Source organism: Pomacea canaliculata, linkage group LG2 (genome assembly GCF_003073045.1).
Source record: "Pomacea canaliculata isolate SZHN2017 linkage group LG2, ASM307304v1, whole genome shotgun sequence".
Classification (NCBI taxonomy): Eukaryota; Metazoa; Mollusca; class Gastropoda; order Architaenioglossa; family Ampullariidae; genus Pomacea; species Pomacea canaliculata.
The window spans coordinates 34,303,913-34,328,270 of NC_037591.1; the positions used below are offsets into that span (position 1 = coordinate 34,303,913).

General features: G+C 40.4%; 1 protein-coding gene across 2 annotated transcripts; it reads left to right on the forward strand.

Moving 5' to 3' along the window:
* The first annotated feature begins 1,412 nt into the window (after positions 1 to 1,412).
* LOC112557219 lies at positions 1,413 to 24,244 on the forward strand. 2 transcript variants are annotated; one of them, XM_025226948.1, is made up of 3 exons: positions 1,413 to 1,934; positions 20,253 to 20,445; positions 20,524 to 24,244. In XM_025226948.1, exons 1-3 carry the CDS (start codon positions 1,860 to 1,862, stop codon positions 22,461 to 22,463), a joined length of 2,208 nt encoding a protein of 735 aa, XP_025082733.1. In that variant the 5' UTR covers positions 1,413 to 1,859; the 3' UTR covers positions 22,464 to 24,244. The 2 variants fall into 2 exon arrangements, with proteins under 2 accessions (XP_025082733.1, XP_025082732.1); XM_025226947.1 differs by having other exon boundaries at positions 20,253 to 24,244.
* Positions 24,245 to 24,358: the final 114 nt, after the last annotated feature.

Sequence of the window (24,358 nt, forward strand, 5' to 3'; positions counted from 1 at the left end):
ATGAGTGCGATTGTGTGGTGTGGATCACAGACGTGTATTGATACAAATTGTGGTGTGGATATTACTTTTTTTTAAAAAAAAAAAAACTCTAATGCTCCTATTTAAAAAATTTTTCAAAGCCACCTGGGAGTCACTTTACCTCAGTAATGATGTTTGGCGGCCTTATAACCTGTTCACTGCTACTTGTATCATGTAGCATCACTTTAACTGATTTAGAAACGAACACGTGACTGTCCCCACCTGCTTCTGCAAACTGGTCTCAGTATTCAATCTCATATCAGACCTGTTCGTTTTCTCTGGGTGACTGCAGCTTCTGTTGACGAAATGAAATAAATCGTCGATTGTTCGTTAGCCTGATGAAGAAATAATTCCAGAGTATGAATAATCTGTTCAGAATCGAATGTCGCCATTACCCTGCAACTGCTTTGGCTAAATGTCACATCAAGATGAAACAAATAACATTCTTCTCCGTTTTTAATCAGCATCAACCCTGTAGGCATCTGAGTTCTTGCTGTCCATTGCATTTTTTATTAATTTCGGTGCACTTTCTGCTTCTTACTTGCCACTCGGGATTCAGTGTTTGGTTTTGTTTTGTTTGTTTGTTTGGTTTTTGTTTTTTTTGGGGGGGTGTTTTGTTTTTGGTTTTGGTTTTTTGTTTTGTTTGTTTGATTTTTTGGAGGGGTTGTTTTTTATGTTTTTGGTTTTGTTTTGTTTCGTTCTTGTTTTTGTTTTTTGTTGGGTTTTTTTGTTTGTTTGTTATTTGCTTTGTTTTGTTTGGTTTTTTGTTGGGTTTTTTGTTGTTGTTGATTTTCGGTTGTTTGTTTTTGGTTGGGTTTTGTTTTGTTTTGTTTTTTTGGGAAGAGGGGGGGGGGCTTGCAAGCTTGACAAAACAGTAGTCGAGTATGAAAGTGTTTGCTGTAATTTAAGTTAGAAAGTCAGAGTAATGTTCACTCATGTTACTACAGTATGAGAAGAGTGCAACCATGTTTTTAAAGAGACAAGGCTTTCGAGGAATTTGACGAACAATCTAATCGCATACGGACAGATATGAATTATTATGACTGAATGGGCAAATGTGAAAAAAAGGAAGTCCCACACTTAATAAGTCGTTTGTCAGCTGTAGTTAAAAGCGACCGGTGTAGAGCAGTTTTCAAGAGGAATAAAGAAGATCAGATAAGCCTATTTTCCTCAGGCTGCTCCTCAAAAACCAGTTTCTTTTCCAAGATGTTCTCTACAAGTAATCCTTCTCTCAGCTGATGTGATTATGTCTACAGATGTATATAAATGAACGCATGTGCTTGCATACATACGAGATACAGATATTGACAAAACGAAAATATCAGAGTGTGCTTATCTCGCTTACTCTTTCGTTCTGTCTTTCTCTCTTCACTTTTCTCTCACACACACACACACAGCACCTATACTATATGAAGGAGGGGTTCATTCACGTATTTCACAATCACCGTACAGTCCGTCTCCTCCGACTGTCATGGCGTCCTTTCTCACACACGTAAGCGTCAGCAACCCTCCCTCCCGGTGTGTAGCTCACGTGCGATGCGCGTGCATGCATGCGACGTACGTGGTGGTGGCCATGATAGTTTCTCTTTGGTCGCCCCCAGCCAATCCCGGCGCTCGGGCCACAGATGCATGTCGGGAGCATGCAGCACTACGAGGACTCAAAAGAGGGCATCAGTAGCGCGCTCTGGCCATTGCCAGGCCAGCATCACCCAGGTGCCACCGCCACCTCACCTCGCCCGCTCTGACACACGGATCATCGTCACCATCATCATCATCAGTATCCACGACAGCGCTGTGGTTAATGAGACGTCGCGAGGGCTAAGTTACCGGACACCTGAACAATGATGATGCGCTGGCAAGGGCTGATGACTACCCTGGTGGCGTGGTTGCTCGCCTCTCAGTTCAGCAGTGCACAGGTATTCTGTATTATTAGTATTATTGTTGTTGTCAACGAATGGTGTTTAGCTGTTATTACTGTTCACACTAATTATCAACAGTTGTCGTTGCCGCGGCAGGGTGATACGTTCGTTCCAAAGTAGTTACCTGCGCGTTGATGGTCAACATTCTTGTCGGTTATTTCGCATTTTTTTCTGCCTTTTGCTGACTTTTTAGAGGTTGGACTTGCTGTTGCTTCTGTGGGAGGTTTTCTGTTCCACTTTATTCTCCACCTCCTTCTCCCTTTTCCTCTTCGTCCTTATTCGTCGTCGTCGTCGTCGTCGTCATCATCATCATCATCATCATCATCATCATCTTCTTCTTCTTCTTTATTATGTCTTATCGTCTTCCTTTTCCCATTTCTCCAGTTTTTTTTTCTGCCTTGAAAGTTGAACTGTCGTGGGATTTATTTCCCTTGAATGCATTTCTGCAACCTGAAAAATCTGCATGGCTCTTTAATTCGGTGTTGGCATGTCTTGATGCCATCGGTAAATTTTTCAGATGCTAGGCTGGAAATGATCAGACCTTCATTTTTTTTTTTTTCAATGTTATTTATTTCGTTCTTAATACGCACGAGCCGTTATCTCATGAGCAGAGTTACAGCTCCTGAAAATTGTCTTTCCACCCCACTCCCTTCTCCTACCCGCCTGCAGTATTCTGTTTCCTTGAGAGACAACATCGCCAGATTGATCGAATCTGTCATCGGCTGCAATCGCAAGAGAAATCAGATGCCTAGTCTCTAGGCGCCGCTCACTACAATACACGGACGGTTGCCTGCAACTTCCTGCAATGCTTCACATGTCATCCACTCTGTCTCTCTCTTTCTTTTTTTTTTCTTTCTCTCTCACACACACACTAACACACACACACACACACACATGCTAGTGTGATCAGGAGCTCGTTCTGATTTGCTCTTCTTGTCTTTTATAGTAGTTTATTAGCAGTTTATTACTAATTTATCAGTTTTAAATAAAATTCTAGTATTGTAATAGTAATTTAATGCTGCAGCTGGAACTCCTCCTTGTCCTACTATTTCTCTTCTTCTTTGTTATCACTTTATCTTTGTTTATTTTTTCTGTCTTCTTTTCTTTCTCTTATTCCTTTTTCTTATCATCTCCTATGTTTCTGTCTGTCTCTCATATACTCACGCAGAGCGGCCCGGTGGCGCAACGGTTAGCGCTGTTAGCGCCTGTCACCAATACAGTGAAGGTTGGCTGCCCTGAGTTCATTTCTCGTCTCGGGCAATCTGTTCTTTCTCTGCACGTGGCATCTGTTTACAGGGCTGGCTGCTTGCCGTAATATAGCCTTAGCTGCTGACACGGCGTAAAACACCAAATCCTCCCCCCCCATATACTCACGCATGTACATGTGCTTTCATACTATCTATAAGCAGATCGAGATCACGTGTCTGACAGTACAAAGAGCCTCTTGTCGGTGAAAACAATAGTAAAAGAAAACTTTCTGCAATCCCGCTTAATCTTGTTGAGTTTGAAATTATCCATAAGACATGATATCATAAAAGTGTATGTCTGTCTGTACGTGCGTAAGTGAATGTGTGTGGGTGTGCTCGTGAATATGCACGGGTATGCTTTCAGATATTGTTAACTTGTGCTAGATTCAATCAAAATATGTTGAAATGATATGATATCGATGTGAAGAGAAGCCAGGAAACCTTTGGGGGTTTTTTTTCCTAATTGTTGCTGTTTATTATTTTTGTTAAAGACTGTCATCCTGGTTCTCTTACCGTTCAGGTTGATCAGTGAATTTGTCGGTTGTTTTTTTGTTAGTTTCTCTTACCATTCCGGCTTATCTGTGAATTTACTTGGTACTTTCTACTTCAGGTTGACTGTGGAATGGACCACAATTATGTTACCCTTTGGTTTACTGGGTAACTTCATGATTAATAGCATTTCTACCCTTACTCTCTTCTGGTGAATTTTATGTAGTTTTAGGGTTACTAGTCATTTACTAGCCGTTTCTCTTATCATTTCGATACATTGGTTAATTCATTTTTACTTTAAAACTTTGAGCTGCTCTGTTTATGACATTACAACTTCCATCCTAAAAATTATCAATTTTTTTCCGAATAAACACCTGTACAAAAATAACTCGAATCACTTTTTGTGGCGTGTTTCTCGTCCTGCAGATTAATCTTGTAACTTTCAAATTCATCCTATTTGCATTGATGCCATAGAAAAAATAAAATTATTCAAAATCCGAGTTATTATAACAAAAATAGGCTGTGAATATCTCCTCGCTGTTTATTTCCATCTGAAAAATAGTCTCATCGCACAATCAACAGTAGTTTTCAATATAATCTATTTAAAATAGCCACAAAGCACTTTCAAATCTTTCCCAGAGTGCCTTGGTGTCTCAGATCACAAATGTTTTTGTTAATAATGAAAATTTCTAGTGATGTATCTGTCTTCTCCAGCCTACAATATTTCTATTTGACATCACAAAGTCCACAACTTGTAAGAGTCATAAATTCAGAAACCAGAAGAAATTAAAACTTCCATCAGAAAAGATGAAAACCCATTTTTTGTGCTAATTCCTACAGCGGAATTGCACATCAAATTTTGCTTGGTCCACACAGAGACTGCTTTGTTGGTAGGTATCCTTCATCTCGCGGCCATCAGAAGATGAACAGCTCTTAATACCTGGCGCCATGGCTTCCTGCTGCGAGGTAAACACGGGGAGGCAACGAGCGAATGTTGCTTGGGGACCTGTGAATACACCTTTGATTTTCTACTTCTGATCATGCTCTTCCATGCTTCCCTCTCTTTTCCTCTCTTTATTTTCTTTTCTTTCCCACTACTCTTTTTTATCTCTCTCTACCTCTCCTCTTCTCTCTTCCAGCTTTTCATTTTTTTCTTTTCTTCACATCCTCTACCCCTTCATCTTTTTTCCCCAATCTTTCTATAATTATACCTAAGTATGATGAAAAACTTTATTTTAACTTATTTTTTAAGTTTTCCATTTCTTTATTGATTGTATGTCGTTTTCTTACATGGGTATGTAAATGTTTTTAAGAGCGGATTTTTCAATATTAAGTACTTGCCAGTGTATTCACTGAATACTGACTCCCTTGGCAATGTGTTCTGCTCTTATATCATTCTTGATTTTTTTCTTTCCACTCTTTATCGGAAATTACAGCAACAACAGTATCAAATTTCATCATCGCGGATAAAATCTCGTGGAAGTCGATGCCATTCATAAAAGCAGAAACGACTGCGATAACGATTCAACGTGTAGTTATCCCCCTACTCACCTCCTCCCGCATCCTGTCACCTGTAACCTGTACCTGGCTGTCCACAATAGAAATCAGACTCGGCTGGCACTCGGGTGTAAGAGAACTAGAACCTACGGTGTGAAGGTAGCCAGTCATGCATGCATGTGTGTGAAACAGATTGGAATGGATGCATAATTACAGCGGTAAACAGACAGACAAACACAGAGAACAAGAGAGAAAATGTGAGGTTGTGATTCTGTATTGCCATTGGCCATTTTTAATTAAGCATGAGCCGGTGTACAGTCGGACAAGTTGGATGCCGACAGGTAAATTAAATTGCTCAGAAAATATTGCCAGGTTAGCTGACTGACAGCGGGACTGACCGGCCTCAGAATGGTAAATAAACAATAAGACCATAAAGCAAGAATAAAAGGTGAAAACTTCAACAAAATAAAAAAAGAAAAAACGGTCTCTAGGTTATAGGACTGTACACCGATTCTCGCTCAACGGCCAACAGTCACAAAGAATGAACACAATGATAGACTGACAAATATTTTGCCGACTTGTCTCCACGCGAGGGTCGGAGACGGGGTCAATGGCGCGGGTGACAAAATAAATGTTGATGTGTTGAGGTCCTCGTTGTCATCAAGTGGTCCACCGGACTTTGTGTTTGCCGGGCGCCGTGCTTCCGCTGTGAGTTATCGCCCTCGTGTGAAGACCACCAGAAACTGAATATCAGATGAAAGAAGGGAAAAGGAGATGAAATATTGGTCTGGTGCTGGCAATTCCACTCCTGGTTATTTCTCTGTTGATATGTTTGAGACTACAAATACCTTCATCTTGAATTTATTTCAATTTTGTCTATACTTACGTATTAAATTTGGTTTTTGTGTTTACTTTGCTCTGTAAAATATTTTTTTTAATGAAGAATCACACAAAATAGAAATTTTAGAGTTAGGCATATCTCAGAGAAGGTAGTATAACCAAGAAAGTTGGCCAGACTTGGTGATGATATCCTCAAGTATCTTTATGGCCATTCTGGACTTACGATCTGATGACGGTAGTGGATGACCATACCCGACTGACTACGTGTTCAGATGTGAATGTTTTGGAGGACACATAGGTACTAGTCTCTTTACCTTGAAAGCCGCATGCTAAATTCTTGAATGAGTCTTTATGATGAATTCATTACAGTTTAACAATGTTGGTTTATTTATTCTTCACAGTTTTACTTATTCTAACGGGTTTCTTTTCTACCTGAACGGGGAAAAGTGCTGTGATTGCTTTTAGCTCAACAAAAGCTGTTACCAAGGCAACAAATGAGGCTATTCTTTACTCTTTAAGGTTTTCCTGTTCATGTTGCCTTCATTCTTAACTTTTGAACTATATTGACATTTTATTTCTCGTTTACTCTTTTCGTAATTGGAGCTTGCTATCGCTCCGACCTTTCCAGGACATGTTTTAAGTTTTCTTTTCCTTCTTCGTTATGTCTTGTCTTGCGATGGCTTGCGTGAGCGTGTGTGTGCATTTCTTTATCTTTACTCCTCTTTAGCAGACTGAAGAACTGTGCTAGGAGATTCTTGGTACTAATCAATGATTAACAATAACTAAACACAATATTTAACGTGTAGATGGCGACTCTGGCATTGTCAAGGCTTTAACCAATGGAAAAGCAGGGTCATGGTCTTGACCTCTGCCTACATGGGCACTTTCTTACGATCAAATGTTGGTATTCTCTTTTCTTCTTCTCATTCCCTCCTCCCCCTTCCCTACACCACCACAATTAATAAACCAGGGCTTGATATACCTCCCGTCAATACCTACAGCTCTGTCCCCATGAAGACCATACACAATGGTAATGTTAACCTCTGAATTAGAACTACTGCTCCAGGGTCAGCCTCCCTCACTTATTGCCACGACTGAGCCTCGGTGATTATACTCGAGACAAAGTATTCTCACCTTCACTCAAGCTGTACATTGTACAGAGACAAGACCGTTACTTCCCATCCCACATTTCCCCTCCTTCTCTCTCTCTCTTCCACGCCTGTACTTATCTCCCCCTGACGGATGTTTCAAGACTGAAGTATCATCAAAGGCTGTAGCCTCATGGCAGAAAGGTTTCGGAAAGCCCTGGTGAGATGGCCGCAAGACGATATTGCACTTAGCCACTGATTAGCTTTCTGCCGAGAAAGGCAGTTTCTTACTGACTTACATGTACCTCCTTTCTTGAAGAGGGTGTGGGTGTAGTGGATGGGTTAGAGAATGATGAAGTGGACCCTGCAGTCTTTTTATTAAATACGCCGACACTACTTCCCTGCAAAATCTTTAAGATTTCGGCACCACTTCCGACACGCCCGAAACTTTAGCTACTGATGAAAAAAAAATGTAAGCATAAATATTTTAAAAAATTAAAGAAATGATCTCTGACATCAAAAGGAAAACTTCATCAATGGAACGAAAATTTAAAGTGTTTTGGAATACATGTAGCTTAGTAAGTTTATTAACAACAAATTAAATACTAACATAACGCACTTCACAAAACATGGCATTAGTGTCTATTGGCTTCAAAAAAGTAAAGAAGATGATGCTTCTGATGAAATTTCCTTTAATCAGCAAGTGCTTAACATGGTGGCAGATATGTGTGGAAAAGTCAGGAGAGAGAAAAGCTTCGAGGACTTTTAATGTTTTTAATTGTTCTTTAAGAACATGGACATGTACCAACATGAAGAAGACTAACAGAACCCAGCGCCGCTCATACCTTGCTGAAAATTCTCACCTGGTCAAAGACTGATAAATCATTTCGCAACTGAATATGGAACCAACTTTCCCACTCAGATAACAAAAATGTTTTGTCATTTTCCTTCCTACTTTGTGATAGTGGTTGGTCTATTATTTTGGCCACTAAAAATTACTTTGGACTGGTCATGTCACTGATCTGCCACAGTTTCCTCTAATGACACCAAAACCACTTGCAATAATCAATTAAAGTGGAGAAAAAAGCATAAAAAATCTTTTTCCCAAATGACATGGATTATCCTGAAGGCGTCTTGCTTTCTGACCCTGAGGATATGACAGAGTTGTTATCTCCTAAATCGCTAGGTGACTGATTGGTCCTTTGTGAAGAGGACAAGCTTGGCTTACCGCCACTTCCTAATGGTTATTATGCTGAGTGCTGCCCCCATCTTCTTGAAATTAATTTCTGGCACGTTGCTTTCTGTGGATACTCATGGCCTCTGGAGAGTCCAGGTCAAATGGATTTATCTCTTCTTCTTTTGCATGCCATCGATGTGAATTCATGAAATATAAATTACCCTAATTGTACTTGCCAAAGTGTTTGCTGTACTTGCCCACACGTAGAACATGTTTGCTAAACCAGAACACGTGTTACTTGTTATTCTTACGATTGTTTTACGACATAGACAGAAAGGTGAAGATTCGAACCAGCTGACGATCGATTGCTGGCCAAAAGTGCTGTTGTCCTCCTTCCCCCATTTCTCCCGCCTCCATTTTTTGACATTTACAAATGTCTTTTTAGCCTAGCAACTTAAATGCCTTTCATGGTGAGAAAACAGCAGCTTTTGTCACAGTAATCTCAGGCACTTCCCCTGCTGTTAATGTATTTTAAACCGTCTAAGCTCGGTTGTCCAGCATTTTTGTATTTCTTTTTTGGAGTGTCTTTATCGCACAATGCAATACACCTAAAGCAATAATTTTTCTCTCGGGGGACGACTAACTCAATTTTTGGAGAAGATTCTGGTCTGAAAACATTTGTGCTGGCATAATCTGACTTTGGTCAAAAGGATTTGGACTTCATCTGGACCAGCAAAGAAACTAGGACACGCCGGGATTTAAATATCCACGGAGGAAAATCGAATTCACACAAATTGTGGGCCGACATTCACACAATGTGTAGACTGTCCTTTGGTCGTCTGCTTTCATTATTATTTCATGTCATTAGTTTATGGGGTTTATACCATAGGGTAATCTATTTGCTGACATTTGAGTTTCTTGCATAGACGACTTTGGTTTGTTTGTAGTTCTTGGTGTGCAGCTCTTGATGATGATGATGATGATGATGATGATGATGATGATGATGATGATGATGAGGAGGAGGAGGAGGAGGAGGAGGAGGAGGATGTGTCGTGTCATCTAGCGTGGAATGCCAGCTTTGTGGGTTAAAAAAAAAGCTTACTAAAGAAAAGAGTTGCAATATTAAAATTTCCTGGGTTCAAAAGTAAGCAAAGCACCAGGATTATGAGAAAAAATTGAAAAAAAAGCCAACAAGACTTTTTTATGTTTTGTCTGTTACACCAAAAAATTCAAACTAATGGATAAAGTACGGAAAAGTTTCCTTCTGTTTGTTTGTTCGCTTTCTCTCTCTCTCTTTAACTCTCTTTCACTATTTCTTCCTTTATCTACCTCGATCTTTATTTCTCTCTCTCTCTCTTCTTGTCTCAGATGAGCAAACCACGAACAAATGTCACCCTGTCCTTATTCACCTCAAACTGATTACAAGCGAACCTCCTTCTGATGACCTCTGCTATTAGGCACGTAACTTTCTGATGGTCGGAATCTTCTCGGCATCGTGACGCAAATGTCAAAGGGCAAGGCGAATGCGTCAATCGTAAGCTCGTTGTTGTGCGCATGTGCTAATTCCTATGACCCTCCCGAGACATATTATCACCTCGCCAAAGTCGCCGGCAAGGAACTCTTCAATGCAAAATTGATGAAGTCTGGAAGGCAACTTCTCCTTCACTCTGTCTCGTGTTGTATGTAAAATGTAAGAGTCCTAAGACCATTTTGAGCTCAACTGATAATTAGTGTACATGTGTTTTCAAATAACTCGTGTGAACTCGGTTTCTCGTTTGGACAGATTTTCGTTAAAACAAAATTTTGCTGTTCAAGCAAGATAGAAATGAAGAAAGCAATGAATTTAAAAAGAAAGCAAACCAAAAAAAAAATGTTGTGATTTGTCCATCCCCGCTTCCCTCTGTAGTAATGCAGGTATATCATTTACTTAGTAGCGGTATGCTTTCATTAAACCTGCTTTCAGTAAGGGGCTTGACAATATTATTTCATCAGCTACTGTTTGTCTGGAACTGTATCCTTTACATCCCTCCACAGCAACAAGACAATATTGTAATCCCTAAATTGGAACAGCTTTGCAATCTGTTTCTGAAAATATTGCGAGGTCTTTATTATATTCTTGACTTTAGGATAAAATTCTGTTTTCTTGTTGTTTTTCTAAAAACTCTGTATACATGTGTTTCAAATAATACCTCGGCGTTCGTATTCGATGAATGGACTAGAGGTCAAAACTTTCCGGCAACTGTCAGCAGCGGCAAATCAGCAACTGTGCAACCAAGGACTCATCACTTGTTTTAATGACACATTTCGGCAAAAATGGCGAAAGTCCTCACTCGTCACGCTATCGTTTTGTCTGTTCTTTCAGCTCATCCTCGCGCGTGCACGCACGCACACACACCGTTTTATTCTGTGGCTTTGCATTACCGGGTGGATTGGGGGGAAATGATTCGTGTGGAAGGCAGGGAGTATTGCACTTGCTAGACACGTTCCCTGGCCTCCAACTTTCATCATCTGTGCTTTGTGATAACAAACTGTATAATTCTGCCATATTCGATGCGGATTGCTCCAGACACGCGTGAGGCCGCTTTACCATATTGCCTTTGATGATAGAACACATGGATGTACCGCAGCGGAAAATTATGTATTAACAAAATTCAGTGACTTGACTTCAATACAAGCTGGGCGATTATGAAGAGTAGAAGTTCCTTCATTTTTTTTTTTTTCTTTTTTGGTTTCCCTTCAGATTTTTACTTAGCGGTTTGTTTGTTTGTTTTTTTTTATTTTTTGCAGGGAGGGTAGTTTGTCTGATTTTACTTTTCGTCCTTATTTTCGTTATACTGTCTCTCTTTCTAAACCCAATGATTGGCAAAAGAGTTAGTTTCATGTTTCCTGCTAAAAGAAATAAAGTTGGTAAAATAACCATGAAGGTATATTCTGGGAGTTTGAATCACTTCTTGCAAAGAGCTGGACTTCTAAGAAACAGACTTTCTTTTGAGACTCGGTTCCCCTACAGACTATCCATCGAATTAGAAAAAAAAACCACGAAGTTCTAACACTGTTTGTAATTACTTTCTATAACGAGACTGTTTATTCATGTTGACATAGCTGGCTAGCAAGACTTTCAAAGACCCTCGCCACCCGACTGGAGACTCGTTCCACAGGGGACGGCATCTGTTTGTGACTCCTTGGCTTTGAACCCAAAGTACTTTTAAATTCGTCTACTTGCCTTCAAACCCAGTCTCCCACAAAGAAACCGAGTTACATGGATGAACAAACATTATATTATCATTACTGCATTGCTCAACAACAATCGTAAAGAACACGGATTTCTTAAGATAAAAGATAATAGTATCAGAAATACAATATTTGTGGTCAAGCAAATTTACGAAAATTTTGTGTCACGTGCCATATTTTTGTGAAATCGTTATCTGAGATTCTGACGGAATATTTTTTATCGTTTGGATAACATTATTATCCGGAAACTTTGTTCTTTTTAAGATAATAAGCTTTGTATTTCCGCTGCGAACAAAATCTGGCTTCATACGAAAAAAAAAATGGAATGTTATTTCACCTAAGAGGCTCTCTCAAGCCAGTTTCTTTTTAAAGACCGGAATTTCTCTCAAATTTGTTTACTTGGCTTACAGGAAATTAACTGAATCTTTCCCTTTTCAAGCAGAAGCATTAATTGAAGACTGCGTGCGTGCCTTGTGTTTGACTGGCCGAGACTGGTAATTAAAAACCGTGACTTTGTATGCACGATAATGAAGACGGACATCACCTCAAGGGAAGCTATTGCGTGTCTTTGTCCGATCTCTTTACTTGGTCCGAAATAAGCTCTCTTGGGTCAGGTTGCAGGAACTTTTCTATTTCCTTTCTGTCGATGTAACGCCCATAGAGTCTAATCACTGCCTGGAGATTACTGGCACCATCTTGGACGAAAAAAGTCCGTAGCAAGCTTCATGCACAGATTGTGGTCAAAACATCCTCTTGGCTTCCTTTCCAGAAAAGGACCTGTTATGGCAAACACCTAAGAAAAGAAATATTGAACAGGCTATGAGAATAATTTCACTAGGGAAAGCTGTCTGAGATGGGTGAAGCTAGCTTTATAAAGGTGAACAGTCGCCTTCTGTTCACGTGATTTGAATTTTCAAACCTTGACAACGGTCAAAATCATTTGTTGCGGTAACTGTTGTCAAGGCAACAATCAATGAAAAAGCTGAATGGTTATGTTTAGTCTGCTTACTTATCGCAGTAAATAACTTCCAAGCTCTAGCTTCATTTTATGTCCCAAGGTGATTTAAGAATTTTTTTGTATTTGATGACGTGTATCTTCATATAAGCAGCTGCAAATCTTTTATGAAGAAGTGTGAAAAATGTGTATAATAATATTTGTAAGGAGACATTAATGACATTTTGCAACAGAGAAGAAGCGTACCCGCGATCATCATTACAATCCTTCTCCTCCGCCGCCCTCTCCTCCTCATCATCATCATCATCATCATCGCCAGCAGCATCAGCAGCAACAATAACATGCAAAACGATTCATTGCGTTTTCAAGTCAGGTTTTAAACTAAAGAACTGGTATGGAAACTGAAGTGTTCTTTGCATTGCTCCTGATGTAGCAGCGGAGGAAGCGCGGCATTGTAGGGTTTCTGGCCAATTTGAGGTCCACTCCGAAATGTGGACAGAACAGCCTGCAGAAAGTGGCTTGACACTCGGCAAATGATAGATCTAAATTGCTGCAATCACAAGAGACTACAAGCCTCGGAAGGAAGCCACGAGCTCTGGTGAGTCAAATTATTCTGGCGAAAACTCTTGGAGAGGACTTTTCACCTCGTGACATAAAACGGCTTTGAGTCCTGCCCTCGAGGCCCTCTCTCACTCTCTTTGTCCACACACACATTCCCTCCACACACACAGGAGCTCCCCACACACACACAGACCCTCGCCTCTCCCTTCCATACACACACCCTCCCCACACAGGCCCTCGCGCCCACACACACAACCACGCAAACACACAGACTCGCACGCTCGCACGTGCACAACACCCACGACATGCACTCTAATTTTCTCGCTCTTTCGTGCTCACTCACTCATCTTATTCCTTCCTTCCTTCCTTCCAGCTATCATTTTCATTTCCGGTCTATTCTAAGCTTCGATTTTTGCAGTCGTGCAGCATTAGTTGCTGTCGTAAAAGCTGTTGATAATGAGTTCTGCTTTGTTATCATTCTATTGTTTATCCTCCAGCCTCTGTATTCAAACTTTTAATTGAGGCAGATCGCGGAGAATCTCGACCTTTGCTTTTTGTACAATTGCATTCGTAGTTCTTTGTCACAGTCTCAGTAACTACATCATACCACAATTAGTGCTTTGTGAAGCCAAAATACTGAAATAAAAACAATAATGATTTCAACACAAGAACAACAAAATTATTACTTTAAAAATGGTAAATAGTAGATAAGAACGCTCGTAGCGAGTGCAAAATGTTTAATTCATTTTTAATGAATTATTCAAAGATATTACAATAAATTAATACGGTGTAATTATGAAGTAAAAATTCTAAAATTTGAGAAATTCATCATGAGTAAACAAGATATTATATTTGGCTATACTAAACAGATGTGCTGGTTGTAATTACATGAAGAAAGACAACTGGACCTGAAAAATGCACCAAAAAGATTGTTGTATGTCATTACAGTCATTAATATTTGCTCAATGTTAGTCTATTTTCCTTTCTTTCAATCTGTTATTCCAGTAGGACTTCAAAACAGCTTTTAAAAATGTTAAATGTGTTTCCAAAGACCTCGCCCTGAAAGTTCTAAAAAAACGAAAATCATGGTCATTAGAAAGGTGGAAGGGTTACTTCAGTAGCACTTAGATGGTACTACCAGGCCAAAAAGTAGAAATCGTAAAATCTCCTGGGTTTATTCTTCCGACTAAGCTCTCTTTTGTTACTGCTCTGGAAGAAATCACAGGTAGGGCTACGTGGAAAGTGATAAAGATAATAGGAGCACATTTAAGAGTTTTCACTTCAGTTCTCTTTCTCCGTTTCGTTCTCTCTCCTCCTCCGTTTGTTCTTCCTTTCTGTCCTCCGTCAATTGAGGAGCTAGCGAGGGAAGAATGTTGCCCTTTGTAACCACAGTATTATCTGGTTGACAAAAGGTTAATGACTGGCCATAAACACTTCTGTGGCTTGACCAAGCGTTCAATTAATGAAATGGAAGTGTCATCGACTGGTTCATCTAGACAACAGACTCACCACTCACTGTCTGTAAGGTCGCTGCAATGTTGGGGCTGTGGACAGATGAAAAATCTGTTTTCACCCTTGGGGGCTGTTTTGACATTTTTGGACAGCTGTGCACAAATCTAATTTTTTTTTTTCCAGAAGCTGCTGGAAAAACTTGCGAGTTTTTTGAAACAAATGTCGAGCAGTTTTATCCACAACAGTAAGCAATTCCCTGTGTTAGTGATTTTTTTCCTTTTTTCCCTCCTACCGGCTCTCTATCTTTCTTTCGCTTGTCTGACAGGGTGTTTGTATGGTTCTATTGCTTTCTTCTTTATTATTTATTTTATCTCTTTCTTTCTTGCTTTTTTTCTTTTTTTTTTTCTTTCTTTCTGCGCTTTCATTCTTTTTTTTTCTTTTCTACCTTATCACCTATTGTATCTCTAAGACGCAATTCAACATGTACTCATCGAGCTCCCTCGAGTTTGTGTCATCAAGGACCTTACAAGATGTGTTTTCTTCTTCGCTCTTCTTCTGGAACAGTATCCGCGCTTCCTCGTACCCGCCCAAGGGGAGGAGGTGATACTCTGGGCGAAACTTTCATCTGCGGCGGAAGAAAGTATACATTATAAAGTAGCTATACTCCATGTCACATCTCTATGCTCGCATGTAAGGTGTAGTATTTCCTGTGATGTTAGCTTCTAGACTTTGATATCATGGGCACAACTCTCTGTGGTAATAAGGCCACCACATGATGATCAAACAAGCTCATCCTGCACTGATGTCTTCCCAGGATTCTGTAGGGACTGCCATTAGGTGCAACGTTAGCTTTATTTTTTTAATTAATCTTAATTAAAGTGTTAGATTACAGGTAAGATAATATGTAAGGAATTTCCATCTCTTGCATGATATCTTTTGTTGAGAATGCTTCTCTTCTAGAGTTTCTTCAATTTTAAGTCTTTATTGTTGGGAAGATCGTGTTAAATGGCTTTGAGAAGTTGTTTTTATTTCTCTTTCTTCGTATTTCGGAATCATTTCATTTTTTGAAACATTACCCCATGTAGATGGTGCATACAATATGTTACGAAATATGCATTGTGTCGAAAAGATGAATTGTTTTCTTCTTCTCTTCTTAAGAACAATTATCCCGCAGATAATGCTGTCCCATTTCTCTTTTGACCTCTGTCTTTAAAGCTCATGTTTTGTCCATACTTTTCTTTCGCTGTCTTCACCGCTAACAAACTTAAAGAACTAGTTGACTGCAATTGTTTCTAATGGGTAAAGTTCAGAGCAATATACTATTCCAAAAATCTGTGGGAAATGAATCTTTTATTCTCGACACATCCGCCTACACACTTCCCCATGCAAGGATGAAGATTGTACAAGGATATGGTTCCATAAAAGACTCAGCCATGGGAGGAGAGCTGTGAAGATATGTTAATTAGTATCTGTGTAAAAACATGGTGTCGTGGTTGGAACTTTTTTTCTGCATGGTATTGTTTGTGGGTGAATATCTCAGGAGCAGAAGCGGGACTATTCACCCGGATTTTAGGAAACTAGATGCTGTACCGAGCTTTATCTAATCAGAAAAGATATTTGCACCCAGGAGTCCTTTAACAGTTTTCCACTTTATGGCGACTTGGGTCTTCCTCTTTAAAATTATTTCCTGAATCAGATCTTCTTGGGCTTTTTTCTTTATTTCCATTCGTGTGAATGACACAAAAAGTCAAGCAGATATTATGTGGCTTCCACTCTCGTCTTTGGCATAATTTGTCGATACTTTTATGCGAAAATATTTTTCAAGGTTTCACCCGGTAATTTATCCTTTTTGCTAAATTTGTTTTGAAATAGTGGTGGTTGTAGTGTTTGTCGATCTCATTTAGCATCACATTGACCCCTTCCCTCCATTCAGTTTCACTGTTAGTTCTTCCTTCTCTGTTGTGTTGTTAAGAAGCCAGAGTTTGTTGACACATTCTTAACACCGCCATCCCACTTTTTCATGATTGTCCTCACATTTATAACGAGTGAAAACATTATTTCTATTATCTATTGTTTCTCATAATTGTACTAACTTTTCTAATGTCTGAACCAAGTGTTCTCAATGCTGCACTGACTTTTGGATTGTTCTTCGTCACGACTTCCTTAGTCCTCTACTCTGATATTCTTCTGACTAAACTGTTCTCAAGACTGTGCTAACTTTACTAACGCCTGCAATAGTTGTTCACATGATTGTACTGCTTTGTGACTGTACAATCATTCCCAACTGCTGTACTGTTTCCATGGCTACATTAAATTTTAAACGTTCACTCCCATCCATTCCCTTAAACGATCTTACAACGACCACCACCACCGCGTATTAAAGCTAAACTCTCACCTTTAATGTTCTCACAAACTACCACCATTACCACCACCAAACTTGAGTTACCATTGACCCACGACCTCGAGAAGGCAGGTCCTCGTGCAAAGCAATGCCACCAGCCGTTGTCTACAGGGACGTAACTTTCGCATTTTTCTGGATCTCATTTCTACGAAGGTAATTAGTTTCCCCGTTTACTCCGCTTCTCTGTTCCGATTTCTCATTACTGCAGAAATCTTTAGGCAGAGAATTCTTCTCATATCCGCCAACATTGTAATCCCAGATAGCAGATAGGTTGGCCATCGTGTCGCGGATCACAGAAGCTCCGCCTGTTAACGGACAGTATCGCTGTTTAAACAAACCTTCGCCAAGACCAGTGGGATGAGAGAATGGAGAAGGCGGATGGTTTTTCATTCAGGGATTAATTGCAAAATTGATTCTCTTCTTTTTTTCTATTCAAGGCTGTGGACATGAAGGCAATTTTACCTGGAAAATGTCGATTTTTGTCGCAGTTTTTTGTTTCTTAACAAAACAATCGCTATGTGTTACATTAGCCTTTGATTTTTGTAATGCTGGATAACTGTCACTTTAAACGAAGAAAACGTATTACTGAACAAGGATAAACATGTAAAGCGTATTTATTGTCCACATGGGAAAACAAACCTGCGCAATGAGGTGAAGACCTAATGACATCCAAGAACGAGGACAGACAACGAAATGATTCCAGATCTTCGTGTCCTCATATGAACTCTGTCCTCAAAAGAAAAGTATGATTCATATAACACAATCACCAGAAAAATAGTAAATATCAATTAAATATTCAGAGTAATATTTTAAAAGATGTGTCTTCAAAAGGTTGTAAAGTAAAGTATTGACATTATTCCTCCTTTGCTTTGTCGTTCTTGCCATCTGAATGATCAGCGATCATTCCCGAAATTAGTCAAATTAAAAGCCATGCTCTGTGACAAAAGCTATCCCTGCACACAAGCTTCTTCCTGCCTTGCGCCAGTCGTGGGTAGGTGGGTGGCAGCCAAGTGTACCCACCTTCCCTGTCAACTTTGCTTGTCCAGGCTTACCAGTAAATCGCGAATGTTCGATAATCCTCTCCCACGGACGGTTCCTGATTACGAGGCAGACGCTCTAAACTTTTTTCTTTGGAGTGACTAAAGGTGACACGTAGCAAATATTGCTGGCGAGGGTAGGCCATGCTCATGCAAGAACCTCGTGCGGCGAGAAGTGCAAACAAAGGGAAGAGAACTCGCTGCTCTCTCTCTCTCTCTCCACGAACGCCGAGCCTTTTAACCAACACGCTATTCATTGATTAGCTTTTTTTTTCTTCCCTTCCCCACCACCGACCCCTCTTTCTTCTTTTTTGTTTTCTTCTGTTCACTTTTCAGATCTTTGTTTTGTACCTCCGCTATTTTTGTAAGTCTTTCAAACATTACTTGCAAGTCAAAGTCACACTTGTCACCACTACTGTGAGAACCAACAGGTTATCTGTTCATGTCTCGTGTCAGGATAGTCTCTATGTGATTTATCTCCGTTGAGATTTCCATCGGGAAGGAAAAAGTTCTCACTTTCATCCCCCATATCCTCCATTTCCATTTACATTAAGAATTAAATAAACCAAACAGCTACTGAAACTAAATCCAGTTTGCCGTGTGCTGTGCTTATTAACCCCATCGTGTTTTTCCAATCACAGAGTGAAATAAAATAAACCAAGAAATCAGATACTGTTTAAAAGAAATCCAGTTGCCATGTGTTTTGTTTATTATTAGTTTTATGAGTCCTATTGTTGTGTTTCCAGAGGGGAACAATAAATAAGTAATAAGACGGGTGTGGTGGGCAAGTAAGGTCGGTAGACCAAAAGACAGAACGTTTGAATGCAATAACATATAAAGTACTGTACATGTCTTGCGATTGGATGATTAACTCAACCATCCCAATGTAGTTAGTCAAAATCAATATCTTCCATTGTCCTGCACTCCATATGTTTTTACTTGTTTCATTATACTTTCATTCTTAGTGTGATTTCCTGAAGCTGCAAGTTTCATTGTTATGGTGTTTCGAGGCTGAAACTGTTTCACACCTCCACTGAGATCGTTAAGCGGGTGGAATATGTCGATTGACACATTTTGTGCCCACATCATCGATCAGAGAAAAGTTGTGGACAGAGAAGCGATGGGGGATGGTAGGATGGTGTAGGCGACTTAAGCTCCTTGAAAGGCTTCTGTTAGACAGCAGTTAGAGCGGAGATTGGTCGAAGAAATGAAATGTTCGCATGGGAAAATTTAGAAGTCATCTCAGAAAGCGGCTTTTCATCTTTCCTCAATGCCAAGAAAATGTAGAGGCGACTGGTGTCGAAACTGTTCTGTGACCATATCCGTAGTGCAACAGCTTTTTCTACAAACCTTTGCTACTTCTTCAACAGAAGTCAGTTGACACATTCCACGGCAAACGTCCAAGCGATTTTGTAATCATCCGATCTTTGATGTTATTAATGGTCTTTCAATAGTCTTTGCATGTCTGGACAAGTTACTACTAAAGGACGATCACTGCAGACTTACTCTCGCTTCATTATCAGCCCCTTTCTGAACATTTTGTTTCCCTTGGCCTCGCAATTCTTCCTGTTGTTTCTTATTCTTCTCAAACATTCAGAATATTTAAACCACGACTGCTCTTTTCAAATGACAGATTTATTGTGCCCGTTGTCTTATTTATGCTTTATTTATTGTCTGACCACCATTCGCCATTTTTACATTTACTCCTCTTTAATAATAGTCCTTTCGACTCGCATTATTTATTTACTGCCAGAAGGCACCACCGCGATGTTGTTTTTCACTTACATTTATCACCTGAACAGCAAACAAAAAGGTTAATGTTCGAATCTGATTAAGGAAAAACGCATCAGTCGACATTACATTCACAAGACATAAAAGGACACGAACTTTTCCTGAAGCAAAATTGCAAGTGAACCAACATGTCGCAACATTTCCAAGCGGTGTTTTATTTGTATTTCGGGCTTATCCTTGTTTTCATTACATTTAAATTTTGCTCGGCCTTTTCTGTAGACAAATCTACCACGAAATGTGTGTTTCAGACGAGCTTTGCTTGTTTTGTTCATCCTTTTCTTTAATTTCCGACTCAGATGTCTTTTCTACACTCATTTCCTTAGTAATCTTGTCCGTAAAGCTTTGTCGTTGACAATAAAATTTCTGTAATTGTCTCTCTTTTCTTCTCTTACTAATTGCTACAGGAGAATTGAGTTTTATTATTTTCACTTTGTCCTATTTTATTCAGTATTCAATGAAGCCTAAGAAGGATATTTGTGTTACTCTTGTTTCTTGCAAAGTCGTTCATAGGGGTTATACACTACTTATAATGCATTAATATGTCTACAGAACCATCGACGGCTGTCTGACGACAGTGAGCTTAGTGCTGTTCATGCCGCGGGGCCCGTGTTTCACGCAGGCAACGAGGGGGAGACCGCCACCACCATCAATACTGCGTCTGAACTCATCCGAACCGGTCATTCCACTCTGAGACCTTCCATGTTGTTGGGAGAAGGCTCCAAGGCTTCCATACCTAGCGAGGATGAAATCCGAGAGACTTCTGGAACATTCTTCTCTCAGGCAGCGCCGCCTGGGGCCGCGGACCAGTTGTCCACCGGAAAACGTTTCCGTAAAGGTCGCAACGATTTTCTGCATCAATTTATGGGCACTGCACTCGACAAGGACAGGTCAAAAGATCAAATAATACCTGCGCTCGACAGAGACCCCCGTCAGAAGCGATTCCTCAAAGCATCTGACGACTTCTCGGAGATGCTGGCCAAATACCGTCAACTTAAACCCGCACAAATGTTGAGTCATGCGAATAGCGAGGGCAGCTTTGACAGAGCTGATACTACACGTGATGGCATGTCTGAGACGGACTTTAATCGTGGCGAAGGACGGTCAAAAAGAGAAGATAATGATCTTTGGTCTGACATGCCCGGCCGCGGTAAAACACCCGAGGACAATGGCTACCATTATGGCCGCCACCATTCCAAACAGTTGCAGACGACGCGTGGACACGAACGCAGTTTGGACACAAATGCAGGTGGGATCCGGTCTCCGGGAGATTCTGAACGCCGCAGTGACGCTGATCGTGTTAGGAGAGACGCGGATGCGAACCTGAGCCATCTCCTCCCCACAGAACCTTCCTTGGCAGCGTCAGCTAAACATGTCAGGGAATATACAGCCAACCGGAGATTCCGCCGCCATGTTGATTCCTCAGAAGACGAGCTGCCCCTAGCCGATTACTCTGAGTTGTCTGATTACCCCGAACAGTCTGATTATACTGACTCTTCTGACCAGTTGGAATTTCCAGTTGACAAGCGGTTTATGCGAGGAATGAATCCCTACTTGAGGCCATACTTGCTGAATGCCCCTAAGAAACGTTTGTTGAGAGGTTTTAACCCGTACTGGCCCAGTAGGCAGTCTCACTTATACGACAGAACATACTTTTCCCAGCCATACAATGTACCTGAAAAACATGCCTACAATCCCATGAATCTTCACATGCCAATGTTCGAGTATAATTATCAGAATGAAAAGCAAGACCCAGCAGACGACAGTGAGGATAGTGATGGCAATGGAGATGATGAGGACGAAGATAGTGAAGACGTGACACCTATGCGGTTAGACAAACGATTTAGGAAAGGTTTGAATCCTTATTTGGCAATGTATTCCAACCGCATGCCAATGAGAATCAATCCCACGGAGGATGGCGAGAGTGAAGACATCGTCTTTGATAAGAGGTTTCTGAAAGGTCCCAACAGATATCTCCAACTCTATGCTAGCCGAACTGCATCTAACCAGAAATACAACCCTCTAAACTGGCATTATCAAAAACGATTGAAAGCTAGCGCCCCTTGGGACATAGCAAGGGATCCAAGTCTGCTTCTGCTTGATGATGATGATGGACAGGAATTAGACTTCGGGTCCCACGCAGTCAGCAAACGCTTTCTCAGGGGCTTCAATCCATACCTTTATGCCCATGCCAGTCGTGGTTACTTTAGAAATTCACAAGAATCCAATACTGATAAACGCTTTAAAGCAACAGACCTGTATCAACCGCAGTCTCCACCCACCTCACAAGAGCTAAGTCTAGTCGATGAAAATGATGAGGACCAGACTGTAAGAGAAAAACGATTCCTGAGAGGCCGGAACCCGTATTTTCTGGAACTGCATCAAGGGAAGAGAGGCATGAAAGGTATCTTTCCGTATCTTCAATCCCGACAGCTATTAATAAACGCAGAGCCAAAAGAAAGCGGAGATGACAACGAAGTTTCTGGACGCGTGGTTCCATGGCCGGCGGAGAAGCGGTTCATGAAAGGTGGTAACAAGTACCTCCACTCGCACAGCTTTGGCTCGCAGTCGAGCGGCGACACTCTGGACCGTCTGCGTCAATACGTGGGAGACAAGCTGGTGATGGAGATCACAAAGCCCTTGAGGACTTCGCTGGACAATGCCAGACCCTTCCCGTCCAGATGGAGTGGCTGGGAGCTCGGAAAAGGTCACGCCGGCTGGCCCGCCCTCGTGTCCAGGCAGGGTTACTCTTCGTTCCATTGAAGCTCGCGCTAGCAGGAACGTTTCGAGAAACAGATTTACAAGAGGGCGACTGGGAGAAATGTCTCGTTGACTTTGTGGAGAGCGAACGCCCTCGTGATTCTTCATGAGAAACGAGAATGTTCTCTGCGACATAGCTCACTGAGAACAGACTGGTCCTATACTTCGTTCTTGGTTTTACTGAGAACACTGAAAAGAATGTTTACGCTTTTACTGTTTACTTTAAGAAAAATGTAGGTTTACTATGATTTATGAAACTGTTTGCCATTCAACACACACACACACACACACGTACACATATGAGTGAAATCTGTCATGAAATACTAAGATCTGCTTTGGACAGTTTTAAATGCGAAGACTTTGCTCTAAATTTCAAAGGCTACCACACTTCAGTACTTTTAAATTTTCCTTGTAAAGGAAAGATGCCTTTTTCGAGATTTTCTTCCAACAGTAAAGATTATTTCATTTCTCGAATGTCCATTGTTTGCAAAACAAACATTACGTGATCCTCCATGAACGTGGAAAGTTGGAAAACATAGACAGCATTTAGTAGTTAAAAAATATTCAGTTTCACTTCTGAAAGCTGCTCTGGCAGACGACTGGCTTTGTATTTTATTCTGTGTAAATTGGGGATGAAATTTAAAGAATTAGTTTTTTGCCGTATTTTCATAATAAAAATTTAACCTACTTCATTAAGATTAAATGAAGAGCGTGATACACTTAATTACCAGTATGGTGTGATTTCCCGTTGCAACTTCTCCCCCAAAAATTTTTATTCTGGATGTTTGTGGCCCTTATTCAAATTCCAGAGCAAGATCGACAAGAACATTTGTGACATGCTTCGACTAAAAACTTAGACCTTGTCACGTTGTATTTTCTTGTATGGGAATAAGAAGACGTATTACTCTGATGAACATCACTGTTTTCATGAATTTAGCTCCCCTGTTTTCTTTTTCCATGACATCAGAATAGATGATTGCCATCTTCCCTACGGGGAGAAGCTGCAGTTACCTATTTCTCTCTCACGAAACCACTGTATTGTTATATACAGATACAAAATAATTGTCTATTGCAAGGCTAATGTGTGAGTCGCTTGTCAGACGTGTCTATCATTTTCAACTGTCTACTCTCCTGTGTCATAACTGTATACTCTGTCACAGGAGGCTGTTTTCATTGCCTTGCTATTAGACTGTCTACTCTGTCACGTAAAGCTGGATAAAAAAACACAGAACATGTCTTAACCGATAAGCATGAGAACTTAAGTTTGATTCGAAAAAAAAATGTCATTTAAATGTCATTTTTAAAATCTTAAGAATATAAGAGTAACAATTAAATTGACTTACTCTATTTTGTATCTATATTATTTATTGGAATTTCTGCAGTGTCTTTTTAATATGTAAAATGCTTCAGTTGCAACATTTTTTTCGAAAAAAGTTTTTAATATTGCTAATGAATCCTTTAGGGATTTCTGGAAGTCACATCACACCGCATCAAACAAACCTTCTCAAAGAATTTCAAAGCAAGTATCTGTTGAATGGCCTGCACCTTCATGAGTTTTTACACAGTGTGCGGGCCATTACAGGGCTTCAACAAATTTCCTTTTCGCTCGTCGAACGCGAATGGAACAAACACTCGACGAGGGGCGAGGACACCTGACCCAGCATCAGGAGTTGAGCTGAAATTGTACTTCACAGCAGCACATCATCTTGAATAATTCGATAAAAGTCAAGGCCACAATGTTAAAAAATCCCACAAAAAAAGTAAAATCCTCCAGCGAATATGGAGCTGAATTATATTGTTTGATGATTTTTTTTTAAATTCTATTGCACTGTCCAGCAATGAACGTGTACCGAAGTATGCGTCGAATTTGACGACGACGACAGCGGCGATGATGATGA

What these genes read in the sequence shown, in the direction of transcription:
- LOC112557219 (XM_025226947.1), top strand. Translation starts at nt 1,860, where the DNA reads ATGATGATGCGCTGGCAAGGGCTGATGACTACCCTGGTGGCGTGGTTG. An exon ending in CTCAGTTCAGCAGTGCACAG is followed by an intron (nt 1,935 to 20,252) that starts GTATTCTGTATT and finishes ATATGTCTACAG; the next exon opens with AACCATCGACGGCTGTCTGA.